This window comes from Alosa sapidissima, chromosome 11 (genome assembly GCF_018492685.1).
Source record: "Alosa sapidissima isolate fAloSap1 chromosome 11, fAloSap1.pri, whole genome shotgun sequence".
NCBI classification, from domain to species: domain Eukaryota; kingdom Metazoa; phylum Chordata; class Actinopteri; order Clupeiformes; family Clupeidae; genus Alosa; species Alosa sapidissima.
Window position 1 is genome coordinate 26,453,631 of NC_055967.1, and position 20,000 is coordinate 26,473,630.

Sequence of the window (20,000 nt, forward strand, 5' to 3'; positions counted from 1 at the left end):
CCGGGGGCCAAGCAGCGTCGGGACGACCCGCTCCCCCACCCACACTCGCTCGCCACACTCCTCAACCAGACCAACAGAGACGGCTGGACCGCTGCCCACATCGCCGCTGCCAGGGGCTTCAAGGTGAGGAGGTCACACACACACACACACACACACACACACACACACAAACAAACAAACAAACAAAACACACACACACACACACACACACAAGTGCATGCACACAAACGTACAATCACACAAGCACAAACACACAAGTACAAACACACACACACACACACACACACAAACTCACCAACCTCTGACACCACAACATACATACTCAGGGCCAGATGTACGTACATTTGCGAACGTAGCGTTATCAGCGTCATGGACACACCGCAGATTGCGAACGCTGTCAGACCCAAGTTTCCGTCGTATTTATCAATCGTTCAATCCTTAGTGTAAACTGCGCCTTTCTATTAAAAATAATCAAATGTTTAGCGATCATGAAATAATACCATACATGATAAGATGTAAACAAGCAGGGAGATAATGAAGATCCGTAGTGCTACTCAAACTACTTGTGCTGTAGGCTGTAGGCTATGGATGATTGGTCAAATCTAGCAAGTAGGAAAGTTTAAGTGAATGACGTGAAAGTGAAAGTAAGACATTCGAAAGGCCAACGAAAGTTAAGGTTACTTTTGGTAGTACAAATACTTTCACCACAAAAACTGGTGCTCTAAATAGCGATTCTGTTGTCTTTGAAAGGTTCTCTTATTGACGCATTGAACTGCAATTTGGATTAACACCTGCTTTTACAAGGCGGAAGTATTTAGGCGCAGAATAGACGTGCGCTTTCAGGAGCAGTCTTTGTACATACCGCGGAATACATAATTAGGCGCTCTTTACTCTTCCCCTCCCATCTTTTTACGCTAAACTCCCATTATCCCCTGGATCCTCCCATGAATGCATATGCATGACATGACAAACGCAATCTGCCACTTTCAGCTCCCGCGACAGGCAGTTTGCGCTTTTACATAATTGCGGCCTGTTTATACATACCTCGCAATGATTTTACACGCACATTGCGAAACAAATACGCCTGAAGTGGGTGCAAAAGCGTACATCTGGCCCTCAGAGTCTGTAGTATGCATAGTCACAAATTTAGAACACAACACACATGTGAGAGAATTTTGGCCTCTGTCACTGAGATTTAGAGCTTATATCATTACTTCTGTGTAATAGAAGCCATGCTTGTGCAACTGTTTTGTTGCAGGATTGCCTGGGGGTATTGTGTGCCCAAAGCCAACAGGACATCGAGACAAGGGACAAATGCAACCGCACCATCCACGATGTGGCCACAGACGACTGCAAGGACCTTCTGGAGAACCTTTGTGAGTTGGTCAGCCTTTTTGTGTGTGTGTGTGTGTGTGTGTGTGTGTGTGTGTGTGTGTGTGTGTGTGTGTGTGTGTGTGTGTGTGTGTGTGTGTGTTCCTGCCAGATAGGAGATGGGACTCCCCTGCAGTGTTCCACCTGGAATTTGTTGTCCCTGTCTGAGACACGATTGTGTGATACTCAAAGCAGACTCTGGCATCAATCTCTCCAATAGGTAGCGGATCAGTGATTTGGGTTGGCCCAGTTTCTGTCCAAAAATGCTGACCTGAAATTACCGTACCGTACACTTCCGCAACAGCTCCCATGGGTCCTCACAGTTCCTTGATTCCTAATTAAACTCTGAGATGAAGTTGTGTCGTCACATCTTGCACTAATTTCTGACCCCCTTTTCCCTGTTTTTGACCTTTGACCCTGGCCAGATTCATACCGAGTTGCCGTGCAGGTGCACACAGGCCTCAGTGAGCGCCTCTGCCCCCTTGACCTGCTGGAGGACGGCCCTGTTGTTGGCATGGTAACAGTCCAGCGTCACACGCCCTGGGAGGAGCTGGGCCAAAGTCTGAACGACCTGCTGACCAATCACCTTCAGCTTCTGTGCAAGGGGTGGGACCTCTGGGAAGACACGGTTATGACTGACACTCCTCTGGGCCTATCACCTGACAGCATAGCCTCGGTGACCATCGGTAAGGAACTCACTCACCACCTCACTGGAGTTGCATCAAACCCTGCTCACGCTTCCCCTACATAAGAGTCCCTGCTGTAGATTCAGGGCGTACTCACACTGGGCACGGTTCTCTTGTACCATGCCGGAGTATAACGGAGTCCGCACGCATACTGCATATTATCAAACTGTACCCAGGCACGGTTGAGCGGCTGTGCTGTAGATTCTTTGCTCAGGCGCGATCATAAGCCCAACCGTACCATGCCCGAGCCCACTTCCTCAAGCAGACCTGGGCACGGATAAGTGTACCATGCCGGGGTACGGTACGGAGCGATCACACTGGTCAAACGAACCGGACCTTAGGTATCAAACGTACTCGGGTACGGTACGGATGGCATAGTGTGAGTACGCCCTCAGTCAGAAGAGACGTCACATGTGAACTTGGATCCCTCAACAGAAGCATGAGCACATTGCCCAGAGCCCATGGAAACCCATTGAAAACAAATCTGTATTGTTGTGTATAGCATATAAAGTACAGTGCTGCTGTAATTTTCTCGGAAACAATGCAGTTCTTCTTACCTCACAAGCTGTCATAATTATGTTGTACTGTAAAAACCAAATGTGGTTGAGGCGTACCGGGAAAAAGGCAGTTCTCCCAAGGGTTGAGGGTTGTGGGTGGTAAACAATCCTGCAAACAAGATGCACACACACAGACACACACTTGTGTTCACAGCAGCACAGTCATCGCCACCTATTTTGGGACGGCCCAGCTGCTGCCTCCCATACGGCCGGTGGCCACGACGAAGCTCTCATTTCCCCCTGTGTCAGCATTTACTACCATCAACCAAGAGAGAGGGGGGGGGGGGGGGTGGAGAGAGAGAGAGATGGAGAGAAAGAGAGGAGGCAGAGAGAGAGAGAGAAGGCGAGCCTGAGCTTGACCTGCATGTGTGTATGACTCATAGGTGTGAAAGTGGTGTCGATAGGTCAGCCATTGGCCTCAGAAAGGTCAAGCAACCACACATATCCACACATGCACACACACACACTTATATATATATACACACACATACAGTATTCACACTCACACACACACACACACACACACACACACTCACACACAAGCTTACACATCCAAGAAATAAGCAAATACTCAGTCAACAGGACACACCTTGATACCTAAAAAATAATCTGCATTTTCTCAAACATCTCCACACACACTCACTTACGCATGCACACACACACACACACACACACACACACACACACACACACACACACACACACACACAGACACAAATAAACAAACACACACACACACACACACACACACACAGTGACACACACACAGGCCACATTAGACACAGGCGCTTGGCGTGGCTCAGGGCCTGGGGTTGCATCCAACATTGTCACTGGCCAGGCGCGGGGAGGTGCTCAGTGGGACAGTGGCCTAATTGAGCTTGGCCCAGCCGCAGGGATATCATGCCCTCAGCCACGCTGGAAATAAACTCCACCGCCAGCTCTCTTCCCACCTCTCTCTCTCTCTCTCTCTCTCTCTCTCTGTCTCTCTCTCTCTCTCTCTCTCTCTCTCTCTGTCTCTATCTCTTTTGCTTACACTCTATCTCACTCACTCTCGCTCTCTCTCTCTGTCTCTGTCTCTCTCTATCTCTTTCGCTCACACTCTCTCACTCACTCTCTCTCTCTTTTCCTCTCTCTCTCTCTATCCCTCTCTCTCTCTCTCTCTCTCTTGCTCCCTCTCTCTCTGTGGTCGCTATCTCTCCTGCGGTATTCTCTGCTCCAGTGAGCTCTCATGAACATTTACACACGTACGCCACAGCCACGCCAACTTGTGTGTTTGTCGTCTCCGGAATCATTTGGGAGAATGCAAACACAACACTGCAGGTGGCCTCTCTCTCCTCCTCGCTGTCTATCTGAAAAACAGGCACGGGAAGCCCCCTCTGCCTCCACTGTCAGACCCAAATCATTTGATGTTTTTGAGGAGGGGGGTGAGGCTTGGGGAGATGGGAACAGAGCAGCAGGGAGCAGGAATGATTGCATTATAGATGAGAGGTAGAGGTTGAGCAGCGGGGGAGAGAGGAGAGAGGGGGAATTCCTGTCCAGGTACAGTGTGACAGGTGTGTGTGTGTATGTGAACTTGTTAACTGATGTGGTGTGTACCCTGTGTGTGTGTGTGTACCCTGTGTGTGTGTGTGTGTGTGTGTGTGTGTGTGTGTGTGTGTATGTGAACTTGTTAACTGATGTGGTGTGTACCCTGTGTGTGTGTGTGTGTGTGTGTGTGTGTGTGTGTACTTGTTAACTGATGTGTGTGTGTGTGCCCTGTGTGTGTTTCAGGAGACACTATTTGGTTTCCGGGGGAAGAGTTGGCCCTGTCTCCATGGGACCTGATCCGCAAGCGCCTCAGCCAGCGAATCACCATCCGCCTCAGAGGTGCGGTCTCCTCTCCTCTGTCCCCCTGCTCCTGCTCCTTCTCTCCCCTCCTTCTCCTTCCTTCTCGCTCTCCTCTCTTCATCCTCTCCTCCCTGCTCCTCTCTTGTCCTCCTCTCTCTCCTCTCCTCTCCTCTCTCTACCCCTTCTTCTCCCCTCTCCTTCTCTCTCCTCCTCCTGCTCTCCTCACCTCTCTCTCTCTCTCTCTCACTCACACACACACACACACACACACACACACACACACACACACACACACACACACACACACACACCTCCTTCTCTTCTCTTCCCTCACCTGTTTCCCTTATGACTCCTATCCACATTTAATCTCCAACCCAGCCACCTGTGTGTTTAGACTCACATAAACACTCTCTCAGGCCGCCTCAGACTCACTAATAGCGTTGGCACAGTGTGTGAGTGTTGGATTAGAGCGTGTTTACCGGTTTCATCTCTCACACGGCGCGGCGCGGCGCGGCCCGGCGCGGCGGATCCCTGGATTACTGCTAAACAGTCTCCAGAGCCGCCGCAGCAACAGGAGAGGGGCTGCTCACACAGTCTCAGCTCCGCAGTGCAGCGCAGCGCAGCGCAGGGGATTTGTCCTGTGCTGGTATCATAGGAACGTCTGTGTGTGTGTGTGTGTGTGTGTGTCTGTGTGTGTGCCGCTGGCTGACAGGTCACGTGATGAGAGCCCTCTGTCTGTGTTTCCCAGACACAGTCTGTCTGGGTTGTCTCCGATTGGAGTTTCAAGGGGGCTTTTGAAGTTAATGTCTATGACAAGGAGACAGGCTGTGCGCTTAGACACTCACAAACACGCACACACACACACACACACACACACGCACACACACACACACACACACACACACACTCTCACACCCTCACACCCTCACACCCTCACACATCCTCTGCCAGTGTAGCGTAGGAGGCTTTCCCGATAGATTCTTTCTGACACTTTTTTCTCTCTTTTTCTTTCATTTTTCCTTTCATTATCCCTCTCTTTTGTGCCTTTTGTCTCTCTCTCTCTCTCTCTCTCTCTCTCTCTCTCTTTCTCTTTCTCTTTCTCTTTCCCATCACCACGGCTCTGATTGTCATTGTGTGTGTGTGTGTGTGTGTGTGTGTGTGTGTGTGTGGCAGGCCTGTCGGAGTCGGCACTGGATGAGATGGCCTTCCATTCGCTCATGCCCCTCCAGCTGCTGCAGAACTACACCCGCCTGGTAAGCTGCGTCACCGTGGAGACGGGGAGGTGGTGGGGGGATTGGTTGATGGGGCGGCTAAAATTTAGAGGGAGGGATGAGGTGCTGTTCTTGAAAATGAGTAAACAAGCCCTTGGGCTAGTGCCAAGCGCTTTTCCAATTTAAAGGGACACCAGGCAAGCCTGATGCTTTTTCTCTACGAAACTCCCCCTCGCTCGGTCTGAAGCTCTTTTCCTTTTCTTTGCATCTAACGCCGAGGGTTTTCGCTGCTTCTTCGCCGGCTCTGCCATTATACACACGTTTGCAACAATCGCTAGCGTTTCGTTAGCCTGCCTCTGCTGTGGATGCAGGATGTAAACTGATCCTGCTTCGGTCGGCGGGTACGATACACTGAACTTGCAAGCGGGATATTATTCCTACAGGCAGTAGGGGCGGGCGAGAGAGTCTTCATTCGCCCTGTAATGAGTCATTTAACCATATACTGACTTACCAAGATGAGTAATTAACACGAAAACGTTGCCTGGTGTCCCTTTAAAGTTTTGTAATTAGTAGGGCTGTCAATCGATTAAAAAAATTAATGTAATTAATTACATACTCTGTGATTAATTAATCTAAATTCATCGCATATATTTTTTGCTGTGAAAGTATTTTAAATATTTAAATTCAAATGAGTCATTGAATAATCAGCATTAGTGACATCAAAGTTCAAAAACTCTTTTATTATTATTTTAATAATGGCCATAATAATCTATTATATGACCTAATATGCTGAGGAAATAGATTCAAAAGTGCTTCGGGAAGAAGTTGTTTTTCACATACAAGGTATTTCAGGTCACAGATAACCTAGGGGATACAATGAAAATAAATTAACACTCCCCTCAATGTCAACACTATTTCTTTGAATTGATGTGCGACTTTAGAGTTGATGAACTCCGGTGATATGCAAATTCCTTGCTGCAGACATTGCAGAGGACTTTATTTTAATCAACACTTCATTTTTATCAACACATCAGGCCGTTTTTTAAAAGTAAATGTTCCAATCAATTATCTAGGCAGCACATTGTGTTCTCTCTCCTTCATTTTACAGTCTAATGGTTACTTACTACAAAGACTAGGGGTCAAAAGTCATACTGAATCGATTAATCTGCGTTATTTTTTTTAATCAGTTATTTTTTCTGAAATTAATTAATCGAAATTAATCAGTTATTTTGACAGCCCTAGTAATTAGCTTACTCGTTGATGTACACAATAAATACAACAATACGCAGCCAGGCCCCCGTTAACTGAGGCTAGAAACACACTCAAGTTGCAAAAATACATAACAAAGTTCAAAACACTTCACTATGCTAAAGTTTGCTTACTGTTTTTAGATGCATCACTTTAGTACAAAGCTTAAAGTTTTAGAGGGAATCAGAAGTGCCCATTTCTAACCATTAGTTGGAACTCCATAGTAGGGAAACTTTGTGACCGGATTCCACTGGTTTATGTTGGGTGTCATTTATTTTTAAATATTTATTTAACGTTGTGCTCTGTAGGATTTAGTAGAACACAACCAAGTAAACATGCAGCAGGTCCTTGTACAGCTGTTCTATTCCATGTCCGTATGTTGTGTTAGGAGGAACGGTACACTCTTAAAACAAATGTGTTGAAAACAACACAACTTGCGTTGTTTATTAACACATCTCTGTGTCCAGATTGGGACAACACATTCGTTTTAAGTGTGTATCGTAATGTTCTATTCCATGTCCGTGTGTTGTGTTAGGAGGAACAGTACACTCTTAAAACAAATGTGTTGAAAACAACACAACTTGCGTTGTTTATTAACACATCTCTGTGTCCAGATTGGGACAACACATTCGTTTTAAGAGTGTATCGTAATGTTCTGTTCCATATGCGTGTACTCTTTCAGGTGGAACAGTATCGTAATGTCATATTCCACGGGCTGGAAGGAAGCTGCCAGGAGTACATTGCCACTCAGATCTCTCACTGCATCAAGGTAACTAAGATAGACCCGCGTGTGTGTGTGTGTGTGTGTGTGTGTGTGTGTGTGTGTGTGTGTGTGTGTGTGTGTGTGTGTGTGTGTGTGTGTGCAGGGATGATGCAGGGTTCTATTGCACTATGTTGATGTGAGTGTGTTTTTTGTGACCTGGTTGTGAAAATGAGCTGCATCGATGATTCATGTTTTTGTGTGTGTGTGTGTGTGTGTGTGTGTGTGTGTCTGTGTGTGTGTGTGTGTGTGTGTGTGTGCTTGTCAACCCTAGTGCAGGCAGGAGGCTGTGGGAGTGGCCTGTGATGTGGTGAGGGTGGAGGTGGATGAGAGTCTGTCCAAGACCCACCTGCTGGAGACCTTCATCAACTGCGGTAAATAAAGCCCTTACCTCTCACCAGTGTTGGACATTCACTCCCTACACACGCTGCCCTGTCCTCCAGGTGTCCTTATTCAGTATAATTATTCTTTGTCCTACTGGACCGTAACATATACATTCTCACAAACAAACAGGACTTCTGGACTGCTGCCTCTAGAACTCGAAATAGGGCAGATTCTGATTCTGCTGCACATGCAGATTCCATTTCAAATTATGTATTTATGTAATCTCTCTCAATCTTGCCCCCCCTCCCCCCCTTTTGTGTGGTGGGTGCAGGGTTCCTGGTGCCGGCGCGTGAGGCGTGTGTGGGTGGCCGTGTGGTAGTTCTGCTGGAGGGCCTGGAGAGGGCGCCATCCCTGAGCGAGCTCTTGGGGGATCTGTGTGAGGCGCTGGAGAACCGCGGTGCCGTCTGCTCCATCTCCCCGCAGCACGGTCAGACAACCCGCCTACGCAGCTCCACTTCAGTTACAACCCACACATGGGCTTTTGCATGGGGATGTTCTTGCTTCGTTTGACTAAATCTAGTTGACGTAATGAGCAGGGGCTTTGTGCTCAGCCCTGGATATGCAGCAACATGTGTAGAGAAGTTGCACTCCCGCAGTTCAATTCAGTTCAGTTCAGTTCCCAGTGATGCCTTTAGCCTTTCTGCTAGTCTTTCAGGACATGGTCCCACTGACCAGTAGTTCCTACTGGTAGCGTGTTATGTGTGACCTGGTCCACACATTCACACTAAACTCTTTTCTCTGCTGCCCATCAGGTCAGGACGGGCTTTACTACTTCCAGGAGGGCGCCTTTCTGATTGGCTCGCTGGCCAAGCCCCGGCTACAGGGGACAGAGCTGCATCTGCAGCAGCACTTCCGCTGGGTGCAGCTGCGCTGGGACTCGGAGCCTCTGCACGGCCTTCTGGGACGCCACCTGCGCCGCAAGCTCCTCCACAAGGTGAGAGAGAGCCATTCAGCCACTCACTCGGACCAAAGATAAAGCACACACGTGCCTTCACCACCAGGGGGTGACATTCTCACAGTGAATAAGAATGCAGGGTTCCCACGAGTCATGGAAGTCTATTCCAGACATGGAAAGTCTTTATCATATCTGGGGCAAAGTCATGGAATATCAGGGACTTTTGTTGTAGCAGTTTAGAATATACTTGCCAAAACACATTAATACAAATGTATTTCCACACAGAATTGGTGTATATCTGGTTATTAGCTTTCCTGCATGTTTGAGTGGTGATGTTTAGCCCAACTTTGTTTCTTCAATACCCATTTATTCATATTCCGCTCTAAAAAAAGTCAAAGATTCTTGAACACTATGTGGCTGCTCAGAAATCTCCTCATTATAGGTCATGGAAATCCAGATTTTTTTGTCAGGGAAAGTCAGGGAAAAGTCATGGAATTTTACACTTGACTTAGAGTGGGAACCCTGAGAATGTCTTTGCATGGTCAGTCCACCTAGAGCTCTCTCTCTCTCTCTCTCTCTCTCTCTCTCTCTCTCTCTCTCTCTCTCTCTCTGTGATGTGATTGTATACACAGAGCCTGCCATGGGCTCCTGAACATTCTCACAGTGTAAGAATCCCTTTGTATCTGCGGCCCACAAGAGCTCTGTCTGTGTGCTTGTAGACACAAGGCCAGCCGTGGGCTCCTGATGACCTGCTGCAGAGGTCTCTGTCCTGGGTGTGCCTGGTCTGGCACCAGCTCAACACCTGCCTGTCCCGCCTGGGCACCCCAGAGGCTCTGCTGGGGCCACGCATCTTCCTCTCCTGCCCCGTGGTCCCCGACCAGGCACAGGCTATCGTCAAGTAGGTCACCTGCAATGATATGCGTGCGCCTTGGTCAGTTGATATTCCTTGATAGCATGAGTATAAGAGTGTACAACAGTTTATGGAAATTAACTGATATAGATTCAGTTATTATTTAAATCGAATTGTTTTCAGTTCTTGTAAATGAAGCTGAAAAACTCATGCATACATAGTGTCTTTTTCACTTATTATTAACTTTTTTGTAAACACAACATCCGCAGACTTCTTGATGAAGTTGGTATTGCAAGTGGAACAGATGCTGATTGTCAGCTCAGTGTTCATCGACCTTTGTTTTTTGTTTTTTCACTACTCAAATATTTAGTTCTTTAGTCCTTGTAAATTAAAGTCACAATTTGTGTGTGTGTGTGTGTGTGTTTGTGTGTGTGTGTGTGTGTGTGTGTGCGCGCTCTAACCCAGATTGACTGTGGCCGTACTTGATGCTTAATACCTCATACTCAATACTTGACCAATGTAACCATTTTACCTCAACCTATTCTTGCACTGACATAGTTTTGTTATATTATCTTGTCTACTTTATACATTATTCTCTTATATGTCCATATTACTATCCCCACCCTTTCAACTGTATATTGTATTGTACAATATTGCATCTTGCTTGTGTCTGTTGAGGGGTCCACGACCATGGCACCCTAGACAGGGATAACAAGGAAGCGATCATCCTCAGCTGCACACTGAATTACAGGTTCAGTCCCTGCCCTGTCATGCTTGATCATCCTTTGATCAGCACATTGATTGATTTAGTTTATATAGTATATTTAGTATTTAGTATTTTAGTATCATGTTTATCTTTTACTGTTTCTATTGTACAATGGAGTTTTTTTATAAGTATATTACTTTTTCTGCTGTACTGTAAGTGCATGTTGTGTGTGATGGCTACTGAGACCTTGAATTTCCCCTTGGGGATCAATAAAGTATCTATCTATCTATCTATCTATCTATCTATCTATCTATCTAGATGGCTGGCTCGTCTGTGGAATGCGGTGGTGGTCCCTCGTGTGGAGGATGCAGTCGTCTCCAGGGTGACAGCCAAGAGGGCTCCAGCCCAGCGCCGGTCTCCCAGCAACAGCAAGAGCCTGAGTCCAGGCCAGAGGGCGGTGCTTAGAGCCGCACTCAGCATCCTCCTCAACAAAGCCGTCCTGCAGAGCTGCCCGCTGCCCCGAACAGGTACAACCAAACATTCTCTCTCTTCTCCTCCTCCCTCTCTCTGCCTCTCTCTCTTGCTCTCTATCTCTCTCCCTCTCTTACTCTACCTTTCTCTCTGTCTCTGTTTGTCTCTCTCTCCCCCTCTCTATACCTTTCCCTCTCTCTATCTCCCTCACTCTCTCTACCTTTCTCTCTCTCTCTTTCCCTCTCTCTCTCTCTCTCTCCCTGCCCCACTCTCTTCATCAGTCTCAACTCAACTCCTCACTTCTTAGGGCTCCTCTGTGGAGGTGAAGAGCAGTCAACAAACTAATTTCACAAGTTATTCAAACCTGAAACAGTAAAGCTCAATGTATTACTATTGATGGTTACTTCAGTTAGATTATCCATTCCCAAGGTAGATCCCACTGAAGGTTCAGAACCCACTGAAGGTTCTGTCTTTAAATGTAATCTGCTGTTGTTTACAGTAATAGCCACTAGAGGAGAAGAGAAACTACTAGTATGTTGACAGTGCCAGCTGTGGAAAGACATGTTTCTGTACACCACATTCTTTTGTTCTGATCCCTTGTGTTGACAAATGCTAGGAATGCAGAATAACCAGCAGCAGCAGTAGCATGTGTGAGTGTATTGGGACCTGGCTGCCATCTACACCCATTCTAATTCCAGTCACTCCTGTCTGTGTCTGTGGCTGTAACAGAGATCGACAGGCACCTAGCAGAATTCCAAGGTGGAACATTCCCGCTGTCGGCCATCGGCATCTCCTGTAAGAAAGGCGGGAGGAAAGGGCGGGACAGCGGGCCCTGGAGGCGGGCCAACACCAGCCCACGCAAGAAGGGAAGTCCCAGCACTGGGTGGAGCACCAGCGGGTCACTCCGTGAAGGTGGGATGCTGTTTTTACTCTACGTCCCATTTCGGAGGCACGTCATATTTAAGAGAAAGGTTTAAGAGACTTACAGGAAAGAATCCTATTTTAGCGGCAACGTCAGTGTCCCATACCGCAGTCCAGTCAGCTCCAGGTTTGGGCCCAGCCAGATGTCATTTCCTGTGCCCACTCTCCATCTCCCTCCCACTCATTTCCTGTCTGCTCTACACTGCGTCACGTCATATCAAAATAGGCTAGAAAAGCCCCAAAATACCATTTCCTAGCAAACACGAAACATGACATCCTCTCCCGACAACTGACAAGGAAAATGATGGCCATTGGTTTCGTTTATCAGCAATATGCCTCTCCAAGTTTAAAGAGACTTTTTTTTACTTCTTGGCCCGACTTTCGTAATTTGGCCCTCCGTCTTAGTATTAATCATTTCATATTTCATTGATGTTCATATTCATTGCGTGTCTGAAGAACTGAGTATGTAGAGTAGGGAAATTTATGTTTTCTCTCTATCATGTCCTCAAGGTTCTCTCTCCACCTCTGAGGTCCACCTGATGTCCCACATGAACTCTCCCAGGTAAGTCGGCTGTTTTCATACATTAAGCCATGTGCCACATGTTCCAAATATTTGTCCTTTATGTGTCATATTATTGTTGCCATACAAAATGAGCACAAGGAGAAATGACACTGTTAGTGAATCAATATAGTATCCAAGCATGGAACATAGTGATACCGAAGCATGGGAAATACAAATATACATGTGCATTTAATATAATAAATATGTTTTGTTTGAACTAAAAATCAATTAAACAACAGAGACACTTCTCAAAATTCTATAATTTATCGCTTGGAAACTTTTTATGAAAGAGGGAAAAACACCAGGCACCAGTTTAGAGAAGGACACTTTTGGTAATGCAGAGATTCGGCCAGCAGGTGGAAATGTAGCCTCAGTTTAGCTCCACTGCCATGCAGCATGGATTGAGTTATTCTGTGATAACAGTGAGTGTGTGTGTGTGTGTGTGTGTTTGTGTGTGTGTGTGTGTGTGTGTTTGTGTGTGTGTGTGTGTGTGTGTGTGTGTGTGTGTGTGTGTGTGTGTGTGTGTGTACACATGCATTCAGAATCAGTGATGGAGACCCTGCAGGTCTGTCCCTGTGCTCTGACGATGAGACAGACCTCCTGAGGGAGCTTCAGACCATGTGCTCCAGCAAGTCTGAGCCAGACATCAGCAAGGTGCAAACGTGAACACTTCCCAATGCACAACACACACACACACACACACACACACACACACAGCACGCACAAAAACACACACACACATATGAACACTTCCCAACCCACGGCACTGCCAATTCCACTAATGGAATGGAGTGTGATTATGGCCACTACTGCTATTTTTTTTTTTTTAGTTTATTGTAGCTAGCTAGGAGACAGTATATGTTCATTGTTATGAATTGGTCTGTAGTGTCAGAACATACTCCTGACTGTGTGTGTGTGTGTGTGTGTGTGTGTGTGTGTGTGTATTTTGCAGATTGCTAACTCCAAAGAGGACTTCATTGTATTTCCTGGCTCAACACATGGACACAGCCAGCTGAACAACAACAACAACAGCACTGAGCCAGCGCTCCAGTCCCGAGCCCCCAGCACAAGCAAAGACTTGCCCACGGTCCAGCCATCCGTGGTCCACACGGTATGCACCCACATTTACTCAACTGTAGCATTGGGCACCGAAACACGGTTCTAATATGGCACCGATGCCGACGCAAACGGTAGTAACTGCATTGAATAACAACGTGGATTTCGGTGCCTCATTTCGGTGCTTAAATAGCGTTTTTTTTTTCCGTTTTTTTTATACGAGGCATCACTGCATGTCATGCGCCATCTCTGTCTTGCTCTGATAGCAACACATTCAGATACAGTTAGCTAACACAAACACTGGATGTATAAACCAGAGGGGTGCACCACATAGGCGAGTGGACAGTGTTTGACAGCTTGCTATGTAAGTAACTATTACATAGCCTTGACAGTTTGACAAGTTGGTTTTGGAAACACTGGCTTAAGACACATGTCTAATGGCTATGAAGGCTCCTGAATGGGAGGGCACTGTTGCTCTTGTGAAATTATGCACTCAAGATCGACCAATGTCGGCCAAAGGAGAATGGCCCCTTTCGAAGGCACTAACTCACTCCTCTACCTTTCAGATGGACAGCCGTCACTCCAAGAGTGCGACTGCTCCAGCCACCGGCAGCGCCTCCACCCCGACCCCGACCGTGACTGTGACGGCCACCGTGACCCCTCTCACCCCCCAGGGGGAGAGGCGGGCCACGCGGCCCAAGTCTCAGCTCCCTGTGCCCAGCAGCAGGGGTCCTCAGCGAGCGCACAGCACGCCCCGAGCCGTCAGCAGCAGCAGCAGCAGCAGCAGCAGTGTCCCCCCTCACCCCCACGGCCAGAGTGCCGCCAGCCCCCGACCCCCCAACAAAGCCCACGCGAGCAGCAGAGCAAGGCAGGCCCTGCCCACCACCAACAACCCCCCAATCAACAACAACAACAACAACAACAACTCCCTCAGCCAATCACACGAGGAGATCTGGATCCTGCACCCAAATTTGCATGAAAACTACAACAACCAGGGTTAGACTCCTCCCCCCTCTCCTAACCCCCCCTGAATAGTGATTTCCCTCCATGTTGTGAAGTTAGTTTTCTGACAGCCTTTTAGTATTTGTACTTGTTATCAGTACTTGTTACACTATATTACATTGTGTACTTGGGGACCATAGTTTTATTATATTATACTATTGAAGTATTGAGTTTTGGTGGAAGACAAGAAGATAATAAATTGAGCAAATACGCAGGGACATGTCTAACAAAAGAAGTGCTTGAACAGCTTTTGCCTTGAGGCAAAACACGTTTTGGATCAAAGCAAGAAAAGCAGAATTTTTTTGCTGTTAAGTATTTTCGAATATAAAAGTGTTTTATGTTTAAATAGTTGCAAGGTTGGTTTAAGTACTATTGACATTTATCAGGGTTTTACCAAATATGTGTAAATAAGAATTAGGAACTTTAAGTGGTATATAGATTAGTGTACGTGGTAATATGCTTGTACAGTACAACTGAAAAGGCAAAAAAACAGGACAAAAAATATTGTACATGTTTGTAATATGAAAATTTGGTTCTTAACTTTTTCACTTGTTTCAAAGTGAATGGAATGTGGCAATAAGTAACATAATTGCAAACACAGGACATTTTTCTGTTTTGACTGTAAGCCATAATAAATATTTGATCTATCTGTTTTCACCTGAGTCGCAGCTGGCTCCAGGTGTCCATGTGTGAAGCCCCACTCCAAGTCCACGCAGCAAGCTTCTCTGTTTCTCGTTTCTGACCTTGGTTTCATCTCACTCTTTTACTTTCGGTACCGTTTCCTGACACTTTTGAACAACCAGTATTTTCTTCTCAGTTGCCATTGTTTATATGTACAGAAGAGACTTTAGTCAACCTTTGGTGTTGAACTGTATGATAGCTGTATGATGACGTTTCAAAAACATGCCCTGCTTCCTTCAAGCACAACGATTAAAAACTGCACTGTTACTCCCAACAAACCAGACTCTGTGTATCTGCAAAACAGCCCCACCACACAAAACATGTCTCTCAAAATCATTTTAATGGAAAACAATTTGATTGCAGAAATCATTTCCTCAGGACAAAAAATACATATATTATACAATTTTGACATTGTCTTCCTATGAATACACTCTTTTCTTTCATAGCTAAGCTGACATTATGAATTGGTAATGTGTTGTGGCAAATTAAATTCTTCAACATCATTAACCAATTTCACATTCTGCAAAAACACACAGCACATTGATATACTTGTACATTTAAAGTAGTATACAACTGTCATTTTTAGATTCATTTTTGTGTGTTTGTTCACAAAAGGGTCATAAGATAAGTTAATTAAAATATTTCAAAGGACACTTTGATCTATTTAGCCCTTAAGAACAATATGTGTAACTGGCTACAAATGTCTTGACATTCTGCAGTATCATAAATAATATCACTGTCCCTCTTTTGTCGCAGTCCTTGGTTCCAAAGCGTCTGGAACAATATAAATCTGTTGACAAGCATGAAATCTTATTGCAGACATTGCATTTACATTGTGTATGGGAATCAGTACTGTTTTGCATAAACATGCAGAATGACACTCTGTATGCTGCAACCTGAGTCTATCCTGTATTACATACTCATTTCAATATGGAAAATACATTGGTAATATGGAAAATATATTGGGAATATTGCTGATGCATAGCATTCCAGTCTACACATCTCTATTCTATCAACATTTGGACCTCATTGTTATTCCCATGTGTTAATAAGATAAATGCCCATGTTCTGTCTGTCTTTGAAAATGCCACCATTTTATGTGTTGATACTTACAATGCACTTACATTTGCTTTTTAAATCAATGTAACCGTTCTGATGAATTCAAGCAACTGAGACAAATAACTCTTAATTTACAAAGTAAAAAAATAACCTTGACACAATCACATTTCAAGGCTCCAGTCAAGGTACGATGCAGTACTCTAACCATAATCCATAAAGTGTCTGGGTTAGGGAGGCTATGCTGAGGAATATGATATAGCTATCTGATATGAAACTGAAGGTGCAGGAGGTTAAGTTTGTTACTGTACAAAGTATTAAAGTACCTCATGTTTTTTTTGCATAGACCTAATACAAGAAACGTTGAGAGAAATGACTTGATGTTCAGCTTAAATAATAGCTTCTTAACAAAGCCTTTTTCATCTCTGCTGTCTTTGAACAGCCAACTCTCACACAAATAAAAGATTGTTTTCAGACTGACGACATCAAAGCAGTACCTATGAGACTCCATTGAGATATGGATGAAGAATTGAGTTGTGCCTTTCTTGTCTGGGTCCAGGCCAGTCTGGCTCTAATGAGTCTCTGAAATGGAGGCAGCAGGGCTGGCGTGAGAAGAGGACCTGCTCCGAAACTCCACACATCCATCCACCCTCTTTCATTCTCTTTCATTCTCTCTCATTCTCTCTCTCTCACACACTCATTCTCTCTCAGTCATTCTCTCACTCTCTCTCTCTCTCCCCGACTCTCTTTTGGTGGCCCCTGCCCGGTGGGGGCTCACAGGCGTGTGTCCTGGATCTCGTCCTCGGCCTCCTCCTCCAGGGTGAGGGTCACGGCGCTGATCTTGGGCTGGGGCACGCGCATGCTGGAGTTGCGGCGGGGGAAGATCTTGAGGCGCTCCGCCGGGCTCATGGCCTGCTTCAGGTGACTCGTCTCGTTCAGCAGCTTCTGCATCGAGTCGTACGTCTTCCCTGTGCTCTGGTCCAGCAGCTACAAAGACAATTAGACAGTGGAGGCCCATGAGCAAGGGAGCCAAGGTTCTTCCCAGACATGTGGACTCGAGTCACATGACTTGGACTCGAGTCAGACTCGAGTCATGGACTCGACTTGGCTTTGAGGTGACTTGGACTTGGACTCGACTTGCCCTTCTCTGTCTTTACTTGGGACTTGACTTGGACTTGACTGCTAAGACTTGGGACTTACTTGTGACTTGCCAAACAGTGACTTGGTCCCACCTCTGGTTCTTCCCTACCTTCATAGTGTAATCATTTTATAAGTCACTTTGGATATAATAAATGTATATTTACGTGTGTGGTATGCACAACCTAAAAAGACTTTCAGTAAATAGACCTACAAATTGATTTCAGGCTGTAGTCTTTCCCCAAACCCTAATCTGTAAATATTTAGAAAATGTAATTTCCTTACCCTGTTTACATAACGGCATAAACAAATTTCAACCATGATCGAATTAAGCACTGCGAGTCATTTACCCACTAGAACATGAAGACGGCTTCTATTAAACTAAATGCCCACATGTACACAGCACAAAATAAACTATTGCAATTTTTTGTGGAGTGCCTCCTAAAATGTTATTGTTTGCTACTAAATGTTTATATATTTCATACCTGAATTTTTACATTATTCTTAAGTTTGTCGACTTAACCTGATACATACGTACAGTATCACTCTAGTGTTACATACAATACAGGGGTTAAAGTGGGGGGAAACAGGGGGGAACGCAGTTCCATAACCTCAGATAAATTAATAATAAATATATTCTTTCATACCAATGATAAAGCACGATGATATTGTTAAAATAAATAGTGAGTTAATGTTTTGCGTGTACAGAGGTAACCAAGAAGCTAGCAATTCTTGTCCAAAAAAGTATTGCTACATGATGATACTCAATATGTTGTCCAACGGTGAGTAATTTTTCCCCGTTGCAGCGACACTGGATTTTAGGGTTCCCCCACCTGCCAAATCCCACAGTGATCAACACTGATCTGTTGTGTAAGCACTGGGAAATTCAACTTTTTCCCTGATTCAGAATCATGGTTGGTATCCTCAAAACAAATGCCGAGATTGTAGAGGCTAGGGGTCACATGGGACCAACTGAGCCACAAGATGCACCATCCACCCGCCAGTCAAGCATTACCAAACACATAAATTAATCAGGAGGACACTGGATCAGACAGCACATTAAGCTGATCTTGGGCACGCATTGTTAAAAGTAAAATGTCAAAAGAGCTTGTGAAACAAAAGGGCAGTTCTGTTTTGTAGGGACAACATCAGAAAGGTCAGTGACGCTGAGGACTCTCGCATGTTTGTGTGTGTCACTCACAGCCATGGGGGCTGAACGACGGGGAAGAGGGCACTCACCAGGAACGACTGGCACTCCAACAGCGTCTCCATTCTGTGCTCCGACATCAGGATGGTGCAGGTGGAGAAGGAGTCCCTCAGCGTGGTCTTCAGGGCCTTGATGGTGCTACAGACACAGACAGACAGACAGACAGACAGATAGATTCGGTCTTCAACCAGGTAGAACTTCGGTCTTCATCAATAATAAAACAAACACAAACCCCATTTCTTTCATCTCCCTCACAGCTCCACCTCAGAGGCACATGTGAATCTGTGATCTGTGTGTCAGGTCCAAGGGTGAAAGTAGTTTTAAATTCTTGAGCTCGGAGTGAAATATCTTATGGGGAAAGTGCATGAGCCTTAACAGCCCTGTCTTTGGCAGGCAGCTGTTCTCCGCTCTTTCCGATACTGCGTACCGGCACTAAATGTTATAGTGGTACGCAGTACCGGAACGTACCGGCCTACTTTCACACCGGGTCAACCCCCTCCTCCCCAACTCACATGGGGTCCAGATGGGCGCTCGGCTCGTCCAGCAGCAGGATGCGGGCTCTCCTCAGAATGGAGCGGGCCAGACACATGAGCTGCTTGTGGCCATAGCTCAGGACATGGCCTCCGTACTCCAGCTGGAAGTCCAGCTTGTCAGGGAACTGCTCGATCACTGACTTCAGGCCCACCTGTGGTCACGGGAACGGGCACAACAACACCACTGTCAGGACCTATGACTGTCTATTTACATCTACAGTCATTGGTTAGGACTTATACATACAGTCATTGGTAGTATAGTATAGCATATAGTAGCTAATCTGGGCTAATTTGTGGGTTCAATTCCCGGCTGCCATCGTTGGGTTAACTCTAAATAGCTCTGGGGAGACTGGCACTTGTATAAATTGACATATGTAAGTCACTTTGGATAAAAGCATTAGCCAAATCAATATGTGTTGTTTTTTTGTTTTTATTTTATAGAAAACTGAAGCCTATGTTGAATTCCCTCCACTGCCACTGTGGGTCATCAGCAGACCCCATCTTCTCAGTGACTTGAAAGGCGCTTATAAATAATAACAATAATAATGATCATTATTATTATTATTATTATTATTCCCTCCACTGCCCCTGAGAGTCAGCAGGAGACCCCACCTCCTCAGTGACCCTCCACAGCTCCTCATCGCTGTGCCGGCCGTATGGGTCCAGGTTCATGCGGAAGCTTCCGGTGAAGATAAACACTTTCTGTGAGGGAGAAAAAAGATGACCACATGGTCAACTGGATTAAGGGGGGGGGGGGGGGTAAGAAAGATAAAAAGCTGACAGCCAATCAACATGAGGAGAGGCTTTCCTTATCGTTGGACACTCATAGTTTCAGCTGAATTAATAGTTAACATTCCTGGTGTGAACAGCCATTTAGGA

At 45.8% G+C, this 20,000-nt stretch overlaps 2 protein-coding genes across 2 annotated transcripts in view; one reads left to right on the forward strand and one right to left on the reverse strand.

The window, feature by feature from the left end:
* The window catches only part of cttnbp2 (cortactin binding protein 2), a 50,641-nt gene extending 35,942 nt beyond the window's left edge, over positions 1 to 14,699 (forward strand). Inside the window, exons 9-24 of the mRNA XM_042109547.1 lie at positions 1 to 123; positions 1,259 to 1,376; positions 1,797 to 2,057; positions 4,385 to 4,480; positions 5,615 to 5,694; positions 7,583 to 7,669; positions 7,935 to 8,034; positions 8,316 to 8,471; positions 8,797 to 8,978; positions 9,659 to 9,837; positions 10,814 to 11,022; positions 11,696 to 11,878; positions 12,398 to 12,449; positions 12,992 to 13,103; positions 13,402 to 13,560; positions 14,072 to 14,699. The exon at positions 1 to 123 is cut by the window's left edge and continues 72 nt beyond it. Coding sequence (XP_041965481.1) covers positions 1 to 123; positions 1,259 to 1,376; positions 1,797 to 2,057; positions 4,385 to 4,480; positions 5,615 to 5,694; positions 7,583 to 7,669; positions 7,935 to 8,034; positions 8,316 to 8,471; positions 8,797 to 8,978; positions 9,659 to 9,837; positions 10,814 to 11,022; positions 11,696 to 11,878; positions 12,398 to 12,449; positions 12,992 to 13,103; positions 13,402 to 13,560; positions 14,072 to 14,506 — 2,532 coding nt within the window. The 3' untranslated portion in view covers positions 14,507 to 14,699. The remainder of the gene's footprint in view (positions 124 to 1,258; positions 1,377 to 1,796; positions 2,058 to 4,384; positions 4,481 to 5,614; positions 5,695 to 7,582; positions 7,670 to 7,934; positions 8,035 to 8,315; positions 8,472 to 8,796; positions 8,979 to 9,658; positions 9,838 to 10,813; positions 11,023 to 11,695; positions 11,879 to 12,397; positions 12,450 to 12,991; positions 13,104 to 13,401; positions 13,561 to 14,071) is intronic.
* Positions 14,700 to 15,509: 810 nt separating this feature from the next.
* The window catches only part of cftr (CF transmembrane conductance regulator), a 31,922-nt gene continuing 27,431 nt past the window's right edge, over positions 15,510 to 20,000 (reverse strand). Inside the window, exons 24-27 of the mRNA XM_042109548.1 lie at positions 19,734 to 19,823; positions 19,101 to 19,273; positions 18,621 to 18,726; positions 15,510 to 17,231 (exon numbers count right to left, since the gene is read on the reverse strand). Of these exons, the coding sequence (XP_041965482.1) occupies positions 17,019 to 17,231; positions 18,621 to 18,726; positions 19,101 to 19,273; positions 19,734 to 19,823 (582 nt within the window). The 3' untranslated portion in view covers positions 15,510 to 17,018. The remainder of the gene's footprint in view (positions 17,232 to 18,620; positions 18,727 to 19,100; positions 19,274 to 19,733; positions 19,824 to 20,000) is intronic.